The sequence below is a fragment of the Rhamphochromis longiceps genome, linkage group LG16 (genome assembly GCF_057381845.1).
Source record: "Rhamphochromis longiceps isolate RC_006_pf linkage group LG16, R_longiceps_female_GT1.1, whole genome shotgun sequence".
Lineage (NCBI taxonomy): Eukaryota > Metazoa > Chordata > Actinopteri > Cichliformes > Cichlidae > Rhamphochromis > Rhamphochromis longiceps.
Genome location: NC_140572.1, coordinates 16,212,590 through 16,231,421, shown reverse-complemented (window position 1 = coordinate 16,231,421; position 18,832 = coordinate 16,212,590). Strand labels below are relative to the sequence as shown.

The following is an 18,832-nucleotide window of genomic DNA, read 5'->3' as shown; positions in this document are numbered from 1 at the left end:
GCTGACAGACAACATTCACTTTCCTCTGCTCAAGAGAAGAGCAGAGAAGAGAAGAGAGGGTCAAATTTGGCGTGTTGTAGATCCACAGCCATGCATCACTGTACTTGGCTTCCTTACTTGGCCTTGAAAATGCTTTATATTTTATGCAAGACCAATAATACTAAATAATCTCCAGAAGCAGTGTATATATATATATATATATATATATATATATATATATACATACAATGAAATTACCTCCTCCTCTTTGGCATGGTGTTGTATAAAAAGAGTCCAGAGAGTGAACATGCAAACAAACTCTCAAGCACACAGAAACTACAACGTGTGACCTTCAGGTTTGATCATCTGCAATGCAGTGATTAGTTTTATTAATGTAGAAGGAGTCTGCATTGATAACAGTTCACATATTAAACAAGAAAACTATTTACGTCAGTCATACTACCAATCAGGATACTCATGTCAGTGCTGAGTTTACTTTACTATGTCCCATTAAAGAAACTGGTGTGGATTAAAGGAACTGCTCCATCCCTGACATTACCAATCCATTACAGGAAAAAGGCATACCTGTGGAATACTTGTGTCAGCCTCCATGCTTGGACTCACCATGCACTGCTTCACCCTTTAGTGCCTTGCGAACATGCTGCTCCACAATCTTAGCAAAAGATGTTGCCTCCATTGCTCCAAAGGCCAGCTAACTTGATTTTTTTTCTCACTGTATTTTAGCAATAAATGTCATAACATTTGAAATAAAGATGCATGCCTTGAACTGTTGCTCGGGTTCTCACACTCCTCCTGATGTCCTCCAGTGCTTGGCACAACCTTTTAACCCAGTCACATAAGCATGGCCACCTTCTCACACATATACACACGTGCATATATTGCCTGTCACCCACTCGTAAAGACCCTGCCAACATCTTCCCACCAGAACCTTCCAACATGCAGATAGCCATATCCCGCAGATAGCGCTGACACCTTCTTAGGTAACCAGAAATGCCTAGTGCCGTCATGTCATGGCTAAATGGTGTTGGTGACACAGTCTCTACTGCATGTGACAGAAAGCAAGACCTATCACTGAGTCACCAAACAAAAAATGTTCACGTCCACAGAAACAAAACAAAAGTTGTATGGCTGCCAAGCTTAGCTATATTTTCTTTGTGTGTTTCCACTTCTGCTATCTGACATACTGAATCTGAGTGCTTCCCTGTCTCTAGCCTAGTGTGTATAACAGAAAACAACTGGCCTTTCTGTGCAAAGAGCCGTGCACTCACCGCCACAAACAGGTTACTTAGTCACTGTCATCATCTCTCACTCTCTCTCCCTTTCTTGCTTTGTGTCTGAATAAAGGACAACAGCCACAGGGGGGACCCACCTAAAGCTGTGGGAAGTGAACTCCGAGACAGGGATGTGAAAGAGGTGGAAATGACACCTAGAATAACAACTTCCATCATAGAAATGTTGGCAAACCTATGTAAGTGTCCAGAAAAAAGCTCTTATTTGCGATAAATATGATGGAAGCTTTGAAGCAAATGCCATTTTGTTTTGTTTTTTGTTTGTTTGTTTGCTTGCTTGTCTTTGATTTTGTGTGCTTGCTTATTTTTATTTGTATTTTTTATAGATTTGATTTTAAAAATTGCGGGGAAAGTGTTCAGAAGTGTAACATTGCTCCCAAACTATGTACACAAAAACAAATAGAGAGAGAGAGAGCTAGAGAGAGAGCAGAAGAGCAGGAGAGAGAAAGCAGCAGCAGTACAATACTGCCTACTGCACTGCAGCAAAAATCTACACAGCATACCACAGCCACCACACAACCTCCAGCACTGCCAGGAACAGACCCTTGTGCTGAGGGAGAGGAGTGATGGATGGATGAATGTGGAATGTACACGTGTGTGTGAAACTGGTAAAGACAAGAAGACTCAATGATAGAAGAGAAAGGAAAAATGACATTTTTGTTAGGTGCCTTTTCCAAAAGACTCAAAACCCAGGAGAACTTTTATATGCTTGTGAAAACATGCATGAAACCCAGCTAAACACTGCACACTAGAATTTCTAAGGACATCGTCTGAGTACAAAGAAATACAACAAACAATGGATGATCGCCTAATTAGGCCAGCTTCATTTTAATCAAATTCCATGAACAAATTAAAGCCAGCAAGCCCAAACTCCTACTGTTAAAAAGCTCTATATCAACAAGAAGATAGAGAAAAGTCCCCTCAACCAGCTGGTCATGAGGCTCAGTTTCTCCGAAATGGGCACTGAGAACAACAGTTAATTATCCGGCATTGTGAACTGGAAAAAGCTTAGCCAAGTCAAACTTTTTAATATTTCCATTATAATAAATATCTCTTCAAACCGGAGTAGGCAACATGCTGAACCAAAAATTTATAACAACCTTTAAGTGTATTGTAATTCATTTGGTCAGAGAGGGAAAAAAAGACTCTTGCTGGACTCTACTTGGAGGCTTTAGAAAGTCTAGCCAAGCAGGTACTTTCAGGCCAGATGAGATGATTACTGAGTAGTAAACAGTAAAGTGCCAAAAAGTCTTTGCTCGCAGCATGATTCAAACCATGGCAATTATTCCTTTATTAAAAAAACAGTAGTTTTCTTTGCTGTGGCCAGAATGCTGAAGAATTAAACAGGTGGTAATAAATCGCCTCCAGATGAAATCATTGCAACATTACACTATTTTGTTGGAAAATCGTGAAACCCTGGTCCATCAACGGACACAGTGAAAGAGCGAGAAATCATACAACATTGCACACCATGGACAAAGACTTCTCAGAATCTGGACAAACTGAATTCTGTCCAGAGAGAAAACTTTGAACAGCTATGACAAAACCTGCACTGAACTTTGAACAGACAATACAGAGAAGGCAGTTATCTGGGCACCACGAGACACCAGAAACGGCTGAAAAACTGAGTGACCACAATCTGGCTACTGAGCAAAACCTGGCAGAAGTAGAAGCACAGTGAAGCCTGAAAGGAATAGGTCCCTGAGTTGTCTACCAAAATAAACTGTAAGTATCAAGAATGACACACTCCAAAACAAAACTGTGTTTAGTCAGGGGGGGAAAAACTACCATAGCCATGGAAGAAGCAAAACACAGTATGTCAGAGCAGGTTACAGCCAGGAAGAAAACCAGCAAGAAAACATAAGCAGCTGACTCTTTTCATTGTTTTTAACACCAAGATCCATGTCATTTCTTAGTATGTTATAACTTTGCTCTATTCTGTCTGGCAATGTCCAACAACGGCATAAGCAAGAGTAGCCTACAGGCAGTAAACAGCTACAACATGTAGAAGATAGTCTGCAAAGCTGTCCGTAGGCTGTGCGTCGGACCAACACAGAACCATACTGGAGCCCTATCTAAGCTTCCACTGGGTGAGAGTGGACAGGTTATCACTTTATGGCAGGGCTAACACCAAGATACGCACCTATGGTCAAATTAGAATCACTAATTAACCTATCGTCTCTGTCATGTAGGTCAACAACCCCCCTGGCAATCCTGTGTCACTAGGGAAAAGTGTGCAAATCTTTAACCAGCTAGTATTTAATGGAGGTTGATGGCAGTTGCTAAGTAAAACTGGTCACAAAGGAGTTGCACCAAAAGCCTCTTTGTGATTTCTACCATAGTCTTGAATTGTCTACATGGTGGGTAGTGAGATGTCTGCAAACACTTGCAAAAAAAAATAAATTGTGATGCACACCAGAAATGGAGAACATTCACTTTCAAAGTATTTGAACATTTCAAATTGTTTGTTGAGTAGTTTGTGTGAGTGTTTGCAGACATGTTGCAATCTTGTTTGCAAACTACAGGTGATCACAGCAATTTACTAGTAACCAAAGCGATCAAAAGAACATTTTCAGTGCAGCTTCACATACCTGTTTTCATCTAATGACTACCACTAACCTCCATCAACCATTTGCCATATAGTAAAGTAATACACATTTTACCCTAGTGACCTGTGGATGCCGGTATCTAGGCCTTTGTGTGACAGGGGGTTATCATGCATGCCTTTAGATGGCAAAGGAAATCAGAGTAACCAAAGAGAATCCACACAGGCATGCAGAACATGCAAACTCCACACAGAGGGGCCCGAGCCAGCGGATCATGACCTTCTTGCTGTGAGGTAACCACCACATCAGCTGCCTTATAAAGAGCTTTTCGCAATTACAAATTCACCGTACACTGAAAACACACTGTTGCAACAGAGATAATGACAGAGAGAGAGAGACGTAAGTGCATCCTGCTAAGTAAAGACCACAGTCAGATGATGGACAACAGTAATAAATGAGCTACAGGCCAGCGGTGAGTCATGAAATCATATCAGCAATCAATCATAATCAAATCAGTAAAATGTACTTTCAGCACAGGAAAGAAGCAGGCCCAGCTGAACTGGCTCTATGTTTCTCTCCAACAGTCCTCATTGCTGTAGCCCAGAACAACAGCGAGCCATCACTTAAGCCGTGTGCCTTTGGCGGTATGATTTGTAATAACACAAATAGTGGTTCAGTAACACAAACACACACCATGCACCTCAGCATGTTGAGTCTGGTGTTTTTGATAAAGGTTGAAGATGCTACATTTCTGTCATAAGAGCCACAGGGAACATGACCCAACCTTCTTGCTGTACAGCATCAGCAACATGCTAATATGACTGTATCCTTTCCCGCTCCTAGATGATGGCCTAGAAACAAAATTACTACTAATAAATGGACTCACTTCGCACAGCCTTTAACCCCTCAGCTGCTGGTGGTTTTCAGGAAAATAGGAAGGCATCATCAGATTATGTTAGCATATTACTAAAAATAAAAGTGAAGCCAAATCTTTTCTTATTGTACTCTTGTACCATTACCCCCGTTGTTTTGTTTTGATTCCCACAATTCAATGCAGCGTGTCTGTCAGCGAAGCGAACAGCAAACTGTGCCTGTTTGTTGTTTCTTGGATATATTTCATTTGCCTTAGTATTTTTTTCCCACATCTTTTATTTTGTATTTCAATCAAGTCCAATCAAGCATGAAGTAATTCTTCACGCCTGAATTATTCTAGCATCAGTATCCTTGTTCATCATTTAGGGAAAACCTTTCTGTCCCATCCCACTGAGGAAAATTTAGTCAGGATAACTCTGGAATGCCTGTATTCCTATTTGTGCACACAGAGTGATATCAACACAGACTCAAATCTTTGCAATTAATGACTCTTGGTCACTGTTCATGTTCCGTATGCTATTGTATCATTCATTCATTCATTCATCCATCAAAGACGTAATTTCCGAGTTTAGATTTAAGTGTATTTTTTAAGGGTTGGGTTTTTCATCATTTAAATTAATCAAAGCCAATTTATCCAATTTTACAGTGAAACGTGAGAGACAATTAGTCTAAACTGATCTGCTCTTTTTCTCGTGTGTTTTAATCAATAACCCTGTCTTTACAGCAGAGCTTTTTCCCCTCTGGTGACCATTTAGGACCTCTTATTTAGACAATCGTATCTTTGTAGATGGCTCCAAAATGTTGTGTTGACATATAAGACTGAAATTATAGCTCTCTGGGGTTCCTTTCGGGAAACATTACATACTCTCATTAAATACATCTCCACTGTAATCATGTCAGCTTTCACTCTAAAGACCAAATGTCAGTGGGTGAGTGAGTTATTTAAGAGTTCAGTTGGTGTGAGTGTCAATGAATACAGAGAAGCTCTTGTAATAGTGTTTAAAGACATGGAAATAACTCTTCATGGCACATGGACATGGTGCATTGGTTGTAAAAGGATTGAATCAGTGCAGATTATTCAGATGTTTTCACCTGTTGACTGCCCCGACTACATTATGCTGCCACAGGTATTGATGCAAATGCTGAGCTCGAAGACAAAAGCCCTCCACACACCTGTTAAAACTGTTCTTCTCCTCCTCCACTCCACATCGATTGTACCCAGAGTATTTCCAACACTTCACAATACATTTTTATAATGACGGCAAATTTCAAAAGTCATTTTGCATCCGTGTCAGCTCTGCTGTAAAACCGTTCAAACTTCTGATCCCACAAATCAATAATTTCATTGTCTAACTCTCAACTGCTCTCCATCTCTCTTTCTCACTATCAGAGTGCAGTGCATCATCACAGACAAAAAGCTCAGCAGCCTCGCGAAAGACAGATATCAGCCTATCACATGCCCAATAATCTGGGATCATGCAAGCAGCGAGTGTTGAGATGTGTCATGTACTTGAGAAAGGGACAGACCTTGCTTTCATTATTGTTAGAGCGGGGTTGTGGTCTCTCCAAACGAGTTCAGCTGTGAAATCTGTTATTATGAACGACCTCACTGGAAGATGGAGTAAAAAGCCAGCGTAGGGAGGGGTGAGATGCAGTATCATTTAGAAATAGGAGTAACAATGCCCCTATTGCTTCACTCTCATTTTTCTCCATTTCAAATCTGTGGTTTCACAAAGCTAAAGCAAATGATTGACACAGACGCCCCATATCCTGGCGGAAATGTAAGCAGGGAGCAGGTTTCCAAGTTTGTCTGACATACACTAGGGACATAACATAAATCTTAGTTCACATCCATGGCATCCTATTATACCAATGATTACAGCATGTATTTCAATGTTCTGGTATTCTTGAGAAAGCTATTTCAGGACTGCACGCGTCCTCTACAAAACCATTAAACACTGAGGCGAGAGAAACTGAAAAGTCCTTGAAATGAATCTTTCACACGGTAATCTTAAGATATGTAAACTTGAAGCTGTGTCTTTAAATTTCAAACAGGATCATTGTCAAATGTGATGGATGCTGAAAAGCATTTACAGTTTAAGGTTACCTCCAAAAGGTGCAGTGACAGGGCCAAGAAGCAGCCAGAAGCCCTTTATGTGTGTGCAGAGAGGTTTTCTTGCTCTACAAACATGCAGACGGGTCTTTCGTGTAGGATATTAAATTATACCACTCCATTAAAAAACAGAACCATTTTTCTTTTTTGTTTTTACACTGAATACATTAAACCCCTCATGGCGAATTTTCCAGTCAGCTCTTAGGCATCGTGATTAGACATGGCAGGCATCAGTAAAGACAGTATCTTTTCTCAGGCTGCCAAAACAAAGCATACAAGAGCAAAGGTGCAAAATTCAGTGAACTAATCTAGCTTACCTCCGAAGCCACAGGCATATCTTTGACTAATTACATTAGTTTTTGGGTTAACCAGTTAAAAGCAGATGGGGAAGTCTAAGTACTACCTAGATTCATGCTTTAGTACCAGAAAAATGACATTTCTATATATTAGTATGGCTCATCAAGTAAAGACTTTGACATTTTTCCCATAAATATGCAGCTTTTAGTGTATTAGGAGGATATCTGTAACTGCCAAGTGAACACTCAAGGTTTCTTACAGTATTCAGGTTTTATCAAGCTCACTAGAGCAGACATTCATAAATCAGCAGGAGACAGGGTTTTCAATCAACGTGAAGCTTACATTAGCTTAATTAGCTCAAAAAATGTTACTCAAAGCAGACTTCCTGTAATTTTTTAATCGACTTCAGTTAAAAAGGCTCTTGTGTTAGGAAACTCAAAATCAGATGCTACCATCCTGATGCAAAAGAAAATTCTTTTACTCCAATTTTTCCTTTTGTGAGGTATTTTTTTTAACTCATGTTTTGAAATTGTGGGTTGATGTCATGCAATAGTGGGGGCTCGGTCACTCTGAGGAACTCATGGGTACCGCTTTGTCTTATTCTGGCTTCAGCAGTATCTAAGGCCTCAGGCACACTGGTCTAAAGACCTGTTAGTAAGAACCAGCAGTTGCAAAGAAAAAATATGTATTTCCCATCAAGTTAGCAAGTGGTTGCTGGAAGTTGGAGAATGTTGTTGGTGGAGATCACTGTCTGCCTCATCACTGTAACCTAAACATCTCAAAAGGGGCATTGCTTCACACTTTTCACTCACTCTCACTACCCCTCAGAGAGTAGTTTGCTAGTATTTGTAGACAGGTCAGAATCTGTCGATTTCATTGCAGCAACTGTCAGAAACCTCCAGCAACCACTTGCAACTGGTTGTGGAATTTACACATATATTCCATAGCAACCAGCAGTCGCCATGTGTCACAGACCAGTTCATAGGCCTGATTGAATTGGTCTTTAGCAACTGATTTCATAGCAACTGGCAGAGACCTGAACCAGCCACTCGCAACTGATCAGGGAACATGCATTTGTTGTTCATTAACAATGGTTTCCAGGTGGTCACTAACTGGTCTCTAGACCTGTTCAGTTTCCCCAGTGAAAACATTTTGTTTTCAGTCATTTTTCATTAATCAAAGTTTTCACCCAGTTTAGTATATCAATAAATTTACAGATGCAGCTTGCCAAGCAACAACAATAAGACGGCAATACCAAGATGCTCGGTTTGAGGTTTTAAAATAATAGATGAAGTCATGCAACCTTTGCAGGCAATATCATCTAACAAAGTGAGCACAGTGTCTTTTTTTGTTTGGAAAGTGCCATTTGTAATCCATATATGGTACTGTCATGACTCATCATAAAGTAATTATACTCTAATTTCATTTAATGGGTCTCTTGTGATTGATACTATCCGGTTGTTCAGTCTGACGTCACTAGCCGTGTCTGGACCTAAACTCCACTGCAGGTCCATATATCAAACGATCACTATGGCATTACTGAGAGTTGAAAAACTGTCTAAAGTCTTTCATCTTTAATAAAATGATCAGCGTTCTGCTCTACCAGGTGTAACAATTGAGTTTAACATCCAGGCATCCAAGAAAACGGAATTTATGACATTTAACGGAGTTAGAAGTTAGCAGGGAGTTAGCTCGCTATCTTCTATCTAAATACAATATAGCATGTCCTGACTGCGGGGTTTTGGAAACAAATTAAAACGTACAGCTCTGCTATCACTTCCAGCATAAATGAAGACAGGAAACTAAACAGCAGTGAGGTTTGTAGGGTTACTGAAGTTGGGCTAGCTGGTATATAATGATGTGCTACGTGACCGCTAGCGACACAGCTATGTTAGCATAATATAAACAAGCTAACTTTTTTTCCACTCGATAAAAGTTAACGTGAGTGTTCTCGGTGGTCAGGAACAAATATAATCGCATGGCAGGATGCTGTAAAAGGACCAAACTTCAGCCAGGAGAACAACTGAGATAATCCATCCACAATACGAGGTTAGTCATTCATATACTGCTGCATGGGCTGGGCTGTAGTTACATCCTAAGGTTTTAAAAACTGAGCTTAAATAAATGATTAGCGGTAATAAAAGCCGAGGGAGATCAACAGTGATCACTGACTGTTTTAGGAGCTTTTTGAGATTAAATAGAAGAAAATACATAACATTAAACATGTTAACAACACAAAAGCCATATTAAACGCAGACTACTTTAGGCCCGGAAGTAGGATTCGTCACGTCATCACTTAACAATCGGATTGCCGGCCTATGTTATTACTGATAACCTAAACAGAAATTTCAATGACTTCAAGGGACTCAAAAATGAACTGATTGAAAATAAAGAAGTTCATAAAACTGACAACTGAGGAACAATTTCTTACACTCTCTAAAGTTATTTCTTCAAATCTGACAAGTCCACGTCAGTACACATGCACAACTGACAATTTCACCACTCTGTATCATAAATACCTCAAAAGAGTGACAGTGTAGTTTCTGTCAGAAAGTGTGGGAAAAGGAATTGGGAAATGATTGTGAGCATTTGTTTCCAGTCGTCTTTTCTTGTTGTCATTGTGTTGGTTATGCTTATTTATATTGCATGTTGACAGCCTAATAAAAAAAATGCAGAACACTTCATCACAAAGCTGTCTAATTTTGCTTAACTGACATCATCCATGGTAATCAAACTGTAATTCACATTTAGCCACATATTCCTCACAGCAACATTTCACACCACAGGTAGCTAACTGTATCTATGACTCAGATTACAAAGCAATCAACTAATCGTCACTTCTCGCTCGCATTTTACCTGCAACCCATCCTGAGGATATTTATTTGGCATTTAAATATTCATTGTGCTTTATACAGTTGACTCTCTTGACTCTTGGGATGTTTATTTGAAAATGAAAGAAGCACTAGACCGTTTACAAAAGACAGATATAACCTTTTAAAGCAGATTTATTCAAAAAGGGCAATATTACCTCTAATGGCTTAAAATGCAAGGTACAGAAAGCAAAGCCTAATACTATTAGCTAGACACAAAACCATCTCATGCTTTGCCTATATTAAAAAAAAGGAGTAATAATTTCATTGTGATATTATCTAATCTAAAAATGAGTGTGAGATATTTAACAGACATTAGCTGATTAGCTGACAGACAATGGATCATTTTTGTCAACTTAAATTTAAAGATCAGGCAGGTAAGGTCAAACACAAGATCTAAAATGCTACTGCTATCCTCACTTTGCTCATATATTTGTATCTCTGGGTTGATCTCCACTAATTCCTCGAGGAAATATCCATCTTTCTAGCTGGTAGTTTGCTAGCTAGTTAGCTAGTTGCTAACGACTAGATTTCCTTGTTTGCTGTTTAGTGGTGAGGAGGTATTTTTTGTAATATAATGCTAGGAAAATGCTGCATTTTTATAGCATGCCCCTTAGAAGATTTTTTTTTTAAATTTACAATACAACAAAAGGAAACCTGTGATATTGGAAAAATAAGCAGGACGGCATCAGCAAATACTCATTTATTTTCCCAACATAAATTACATTTAATTAACTTCTTTTTATACCATATTATTCTTGGCTTTTCCATGTTGTCCTTGCAGTGGCACACCCTATACACTGCCACTTTGCAATAACACAACTTACAGTGGATGGTGGACTATAGGAGGAAAGTGACAAATCGCCAGGGTTGCACCGCATTTGAATTCAATGAACTCTGTAGAATGACCCATTCTCTTTACAAATATTTGTAAAGCCAGTCTGGATGGCTAGGTTCTTGCTTTTATACACCTGTAACAATGAAACTGAAAACACATGATTTGAAAGATTAAGAATTGTGCCTCAGTCGTTTTTTAGTGTATTAGTGTAGTGTATCTATGAGTGTATTCCTATAAGCAATACTTTCACAGGATATTTGATATTTGATCCATCCTTAAAAACAGTATATGCTTTAAGTTGAGCGCTGAATAAAGTGGTTTAGCAGATCCCTCCCTGAGCTTGGTTCTGTTGGAGGTTTCTTCCTCTCAAAAGGAGTTTTTCCTTACCACTGTTGCCAAATGCTTGCTTATAGGGGGTTGTTTGATTGTTGAGGTTTTCTCTAAAAAAATAAAGTGCTTTGAGTCAACTGTTGTTGTGAATCGGAGCTATATAAATAGAATAGAATAGAATTTAATACAAATTCACACTAATACACTATTAATTAGATGTAAATGGTAAACATGATATATTTTATTTCATTCATTTTATTTTTTTTCCTTACAGACATTAACATGAAGCTAACACTTCTCTTCTTGTTGTGCTTCTGTCTTTGTCTGTATAGAAACACCATATTTAGATTTATATATTTGCCCACTCATGAGATTTCTCTGTAAACTTGATTGCACGCAGAGGGAGGTAGAATAGTAGCCAGGAACTTGATTCTTATCACCTCTTCAGGTCACATTCTTGAAAACCAAGAGAGACGGAGCCCAAATTAATTCACAGGGGAAACTGATCGTGCCATTGCCCAAGCAGATGAAAGTGAAAAAAATCTGTCGTGTTGATCTTTGACATATTAACTGCAGCAACACCTAATTTCACGTCTCTTTCTAAATGACAACAAAGCATGACAATAATCACAGAGTTCTGTCATGAGAAGAAAAACAGTCCTTGACCAAGAATCTCCAAGAATCCAAATGGTTTTATCAAATAAAAACAAAACACGTTTATCCCTTCTGTGCATATTCACTTCCATTCTAAGGACATGTATGCTCTTGAGATATTTTTAGAAACAAAGGTTTCATCAATGTGACTCACAGTTTAAAAGATTTAGTAAATGCTGTCAGTTTAAAAGTGTGAAGGTTACTCGAAAAGCGATACATATTTAACTGTAAATTCTGTTTTTTTACATCTTTGCTGTGATCTTTCAGGGTGTGTGTGTGTAACTACTGCAGTTTAGCCATTTACAAACTTACTGAAATGTTTCTGTCTGAAACCTAGCAACGTAGTTGGAGGAAGTTATTTTTAGCCAGCCCTGCTGTTACTCTAATTGTAGGAGTCTGTCTTTGAATCTTGCCCGTCCCCTTTAATTACACTGCATTTTCCTAGTTACCACAAATTAAACTAGCGCAAGTACGTAAGACAAATGGAACAAGTATCTTTTAACTGTACAAATAATTATCGACCCTCTTTTTAAATTCTCAAAAAAATGTGATTTTTGGGGGGAAACAGTACATTTTTTTCGATAAATTGCTCTGAGATAAGAACTGCATGCAAAAGAGACACCAACACCAGAAACTGACACCAAACGAACAGCAGGACAGTAACAACAACAGTGTATAGTTGCATTTGTATGGGTTTCACAGACAGACTCATAAACTTACTGTAACATGACAGACAATACATTCACAGGAAATCCACTTTATCATTCAAGATGCTGATACAGAGGTAGCGCTTGATCTTAAAAGGTATTAAAGGCCTACTCACAATGCTGTCAGGTAGAATTTATTGGCACATAAATGTAAAGTAAACTTGCAAAGTCCTGCTTTACATATTGCTAGTGGCTCCATGGTGTAGTGGTTTACACATTTTCCTAACAGGCAGAAGATCCCTGCTTCCATACTCAAGGAGAAACAATCCTTTTGGAGTTTTGTCAGGAAGGGCATCTGGTGTAAAATCTGTAAAAATCAAACGTGCGTAGCCACGTTTTGTGAATAAAGAAGCTTTTTTTATTTTCAAATAAATTGCTCCTAGCATCCAAAGAATTGCCTTTTGTTTAATTACAGTGACACTTATTTGGTTTTTATTATTTTAGGTAATGTGAGACGCAGTAAATTGAAATTCACAGTGGTTTATAAGCCTCTACATTAAAATATCTCACATTCCCCCAGTTCATGAACGTTTCTCAGTTCGAAGCACCTCTACAAGGTTGTAGTCTTCTAATAGTCAGCGTGGTTGGCTCATAAATATAATCTTAGATCATAGAAAAGAACCAGGAGAAATTATTTTGTTATAGTAATTCAATTTTAAATTAAATGAGTCTTAGGTCCAGCTTTCTGACTATGTCACAGATAACAGAGAAAAGTTTCACTTCACATGCTATGAGCCAACATCACCTGGAGGCCTGGGTGTCATGTGACCTCACCTGTAGTGTCACTCTGCTGTCAGTGAGCCACTGTGCCACTTTGAAGAAGCCACCCACTGACTTCACACACCCAGAGCAATTCTGCTCTTTCAACAACCCGCCTATTTACCGTCTACATTTCAATCATTTCAGCCCAAGATATGTCAAAGAGCGCCACTCGCATATCTGCCTTTATTGATTGTCGCAGTTCATATGACATAACTTTTCCCTCTACACTACAAATACCCTCATTAAACGGTTTATTGTGTGCATCATTCAGTGACACTCAAACTTTTATAATGACATCTGTGTGGGCATTTATAGAGCCGTCACTGCCACTTAAGCCTCAGGGTTAAACGTCCTATATCTACGTCCTTTCCACTAAGCTGCTTCATCACTTTTAATTTACTTAATGAAGTACACTCACTCAAAGACATGTACCCGTACTGTTACACAAGAGTGAACATTGAGAGTAGATCCACAGTAGCAGTTGTACCAGACCACCAACCCTAAGGACAAGCCACCACATGAAACAACAATCTTGCTGGAAAACAGAGGCACAACTGGAAGAACGTTAACAGGTCACTGAGTATAAAATCTTGGTGACTTTACCCGAAGGCAGTTTTGCAAAAAGGCTAAAAGTGGACACGTAGCTTTACATGATGGCAAACTGCCATATCCAACAAGGAAGTGACTCATCCTGTTGTGTTATGGAGCTTTAACCCAACCCTTCACTTGCATCAGAATGCAGAACCGCACTATGTTTTATCATAACCTGATCTGGACCACTGTGAAGAGAGGAGATGCTTTAGAGAACCAGGCACTGGATTCCTCTCATCTTCTTTCAACACTAAAAGATGACTGGTCTACTTCAAGAAATACTCCATATGTATCCATGCACATCAGTACAGCTGACCAATGAATACAAAGCCACTGACCTATAGGCTTAGAGGCAATTTAATTTGATGATGTGAAGGAAAATGAGGATGCACACAGAACTCAAAGATTTTTTAAAAGGGAAGACCCTATGTGAATGGGCTCACAACCAGTTAGTACATAATTACAAGGCCCTAAAGACAAGTTCTCCACACATGTAACTTTATGCTATCACACACCCAGTGACAGAAAATAAATGTTGCCTTTAATAGGGAACTATTAACCCACGCTAGAATAAAATCAAGTGCCATCCATACTCTGCTTTAAACCTCTCCAGATGAATTGGTCCTGTACAGTCACTAAGCCTGTGTGTGTGTGTGTGTGTGTGTGTGTGTGTGTGTGTGTGTGTGTGTGTGTGTGTGTGTGTGTGTGTGTGTGTGTGTGTGTGTAAAGAGAAACTGAATACAATCCGTGAATTATAAGACTGGTGTTTATACGGTAACAAAACTACAGCTATAGTGATACAGTCTGTTTGGTTTGGTCTTTCTTGGTTCTCTCAATTCTGCTGTGTTACTAAAAGTACAACCAAAGAGCTGTAGCACTAAGTCTAGGCCTTTGCAGCTCAGGCCTGGCGAACAGTTTAGGTAACACTTTGCTGACACAGGGCCACGCAGAGGACTCGCTGTCCCACTATCACAATGGCACTTAAACAACTTGTGTGAGAATTTCTAAAACACCTTTTGGAGTTGAAACAAGTCAGTTGTGTGATTTGCCTGGCAGTGCGGATACTTCATTTCCCAGTAAACTACTGGTCCTATCACTTGCTGTAGCACATGTCCTGACCATTTTGTGGTCAGGGCAAAGTCTTAGCTTTGATTGACTGGATGAATTGCGTTAAACACAACTTACTGTCTCGCAGTGGCTTTTCTACTGACCAAAGTCAGTTATCACTCCAGAGCCCACTGTAACGCAATATTATGCTTTTAATATGATCAGCAAGGAATAGGAGCATAAAAAATGTATAGCCTTTATGCTAGTAATTTTTTGCTAGTAAGAGTTATATACATACAATTCTACTGAGACATTGTTGTACATATTTGCTGTTTATTGGTTGTTCTTTTTTTAAAGTCTTACCTCTTTGTTACAGCTTATTTTTTCTAATTTAATCAAAAGTAGATAGTAGCAAAACTCAAATGCAGAGGTTGTATAACAGCACTTAGAGGACAAAAAATAAATGTCTACTCCATTAACTACGAAAAAACACATTTTTTTAAAAGTCTTTCGAAATTACAGCTTATTTCCTTAAACTAAAAGAGAAGATGGGAACCAGGGGCAGAACTGAACCAGTGTTTACAAATGAGTGAGGTGCAGAATTTGTTCTTTTGATTTGTCATATTTAAAATGTAGCACCAACTACTAGTAGAAAATGCTGCACCTCTGAAGAGATAAGTTAGAGTCTAATCAGCACCAGAAATTTTTAACTGACTATAAAGGGCTTTATATTGTACAGCTTCCCTCTAATGCAAGAACAACTGTTTATACTGAAATATGGAAGATGAGTATTGCTTAGAGAAATCTTTTCAAAGTAAAAGCCACTTAGAGTGTCACACTCTGCCTTGTTTTTTTTTTTTGGGGGGGGGGGGGGGGGGAATACCCAGGTTATGCCTATGGCCGGTGATGACATAATCTTCCTGCTTGCCAGGAAAAATGTGAGTAAGAACAATTATAATGCAGTATAGCATAAAATAAATGGATGGCGTACATACATTAACAAATATTTATATTTCAGAACAACATAAATACAGCAAGAATTTATCCTACTTTCCTGCTTGGAGTTTGTAGCATGAGAAAATAGTTCCAAAGATGTTTATTATTATTATATTTTTTGACATATTTTGGCAAATCTTGTAATGCCTCCAAATTAGCTGTTGTAGCTGGGCCTATGAGAAAAATGCGTATTGACAAACTGAAGGCACAAACTGAGGCTAACTGTGTTTTCACCCTATCTTGAGCTATACCAACACAAACCTTGGCTAGGTTTGTGGAGACATAATGCTGTAAAATATAACTTCTTCTTCTTGGTAATTGATAGTAGACAGTGTCTTGTTATCACTCCTGCAGTGTCTGCAAAGCGCGATTGTCCCACTAAAGTATGGTGATGATCTACTATACTGCAGTTGCAGTGTCGAAAAACTGTGCTGCTACTCAGCCCATCTACCCGCTTCATGAGGTAACAAGTAGCCCGCACTACATGCTGTCTAACTGGGGCTTTACAACAGCCTGTTGAAATAAGCATTCCTGGTACACTGGCCCTCTGCGTTGTTATATTTGTTTTGGCAGGATATATAAAAATATATATGATGTTACTGTGATCCTAAATTCAGGGCTTATGTACTGATTTTTTTTTTTTTTTTTTTTTGTACCAGAAAAAAGTGCACAATCTAAATCGAAACGATGTCGACTGCTCAAGTGCAGGATTTGCTTCGGTGCAGCGGATCCCAGTCCCTTTCTACATGCCCTACTGGCATCTCAGCTGCCTGGCTTCGTCAACATAAGAGCAACTCAGGTGCTCGTGTAAAAATCACGCTTTCGCAGGGCCCGCATGATGAGTATTGGTCTGCATCAGTAGAGTGACAGACATGAAAGAATAGTCTGTCTCCTCCGGCTGTTTCGCTGAAAACACAGCGAGTATAGCTCATTTAATAGAGAAGTGGTGATGCAGAGGAGTGGGGGGGCACTGCTGCAGTCAACCCGAGGATGAATAATCTGGTTAGGGGGGAATCACGTTGTCCAGAAAAAAAAAAGAAAGAAAAAGAAATAATGAATAAATAACTGTGCGTGGATGTGATCCTCTGAAATACCATCGAGCCCCTGTGTGTGTCTGAGAGTGAGAGAGAGAGAGAGGTGGGGGGGAGCAAGCGTTATTTAAAAAGTTAGAAGATCATGGTGCCGTGGTGATGCAGCGGGGGGGCTTTGTGTGTCTGTGCTGTGCCCCCCTCCTAAAAAAAAAGACCTGAGCTCGCCGATGTAGTAGCAGCACAGAATAAGTTGTCCCCCCTCCTCCCCTCCTTCAGGAGCCTCTGCATGATCCACTCGCTGCATAAATGTGATTGCAGATCTATCATCGTTACGACCAAATTAACAGAATTACGCAGACACTCAACTCTCTGCACACAAGCACGCATAAAGCCGGTTCGCTGAGAAACGGAGGAGTAGGCATAAATGGTGATGAGCTTACCACTTGGATTCTTGTTTTTCTTAAGACTCTTGCCACAAAGACACTGCAGCATATGCGTTCCTTTGCTGAAAATGTTCCAAAGAAACCACATTGATTTGGGCGAAGAGCAATCCCGTGTCTTAAACACCCAGATATAGATGAGATCCTTGCGGTTGCATAATAACACAATTGGATCAGTTCTCCCGAGCAAGGCTACCAATTGTATCATAAAAAAAATAGGTATATCCAAGTCCTGTGCGCTTTCATTCACGTGACAAAATATTCACTGTCTGTCACACTTCGTGCTAATGGTGTGTTTTCTTCTTCTGGCGTGTAAAGAATGCCTCCTCAACTAGTCGACAATAGAAAATATACTCTGGAAATTGCATGTGTCGCACCGGGAGGAGACGGGTCGCCAGTAAACAAACACACAACTAACGTGCAAACAGTAAACCACGGTGGATTTCCGAGGAGAAAATCATTGCCTATTAGTTCATCACTCTGAGGAGAGGAGGGTGGATCTGCACAGCATCAAAAGCCAAGGGAGGATGCATCCTATGGACAGACTGCTGCAATGATAGCCCCAACAAGACACCACATTGCCGGATCAAGTCCAGTTCGTTTCCCCTGCAAACCTGCTTGCCTGGCGAGGTCAGACAGCACCAACCCCAGTTTTCATTTCTTTGAGCCCCCACGCTGCAACGTTTCTATTAAAGCCAGGGTTCTTGGTGTGTGTGTGTGTGTCCGTGATTCCTGGAGTGTGCGTTTGCTCCCTTTTCGGGGTGTTCTCCTCAAGCCGTTTCAGCACAACGCCACTGGCATCTCCAAAAGTACGATGCGCCTGTATAAGAACATTTGCATCATTTTTCTTTGGCGTCGGACCCTCTAGTTAGAAATAGACGAGTAGGAGGGGTTAAAGTGAAAGATTGGCTTTCCATTACGTAAACACGTGGTTTGTGCGCCGTCATATCGGTGATGCTTGGAAAAAATTTTGATCCGGCAGAGACTGTTGTCCCAGGCTGTTGCAGGATATTCTATTTATTTATTACATGAGTGCATGTGTGTGTGTGTCGCAGGTGAAAAAGTCTGGTGAAAAGCATTTCTGTCCGTTACCTCTGTGCGGTTTCTTCCAAACAGATCATTTCTTTGCCTTCACTTCTGCAAGCTGCTGCAGCTCTGTGCACCTATATGGGGTGTTAAATGAGAAATTGTGCTTAATAGCTCTAAAGTCGCAGGTGTTCAGTACTCATTTGGATAGGTCGGTAGACACTCGTGTCCACCTGTTTCATGTCATCTAAGCATTTGAAGCTCAGTGAAGCAACAGATCCCCGATTAAGACACTGAACTGAGGAGGAGGGGAAAGACGCGCAACAGAAGTCGAGCCACGATTGCAAAAGATACCAAAAGAAGTGACAGAAATGTCAAGGCAAAATTGTATATGAGGAGATTTTATTTATTTATTTTTAATC

The 18,832-nt window shown here is 39.7% G+C and overlaps 1 protein-coding gene across 1 annotated transcript in view; it reads right to left on the bottom strand.

The window, feature by feature from the left end:
* The window catches only part of fgf14 (fibroblast growth factor 14), a 113,464-nt gene extending 95,205 nt beyond the window's left edge, over positions 1-18,259 (bottom strand). The window contains exon 1 of the mRNA XM_085384393.1: positions 17,385-18,259. Coding sequence (XP_085240519.1) covers positions 17,385-17,592 — 208 coding nt within the window. The 5' untranslated portion in view covers positions 17,593-18,259. The remainder of the gene's footprint in view (positions 1-17,384) is intronic.
* Between the last annotated feature and the right edge of the window lie 573 nt (positions 18,260-18,832).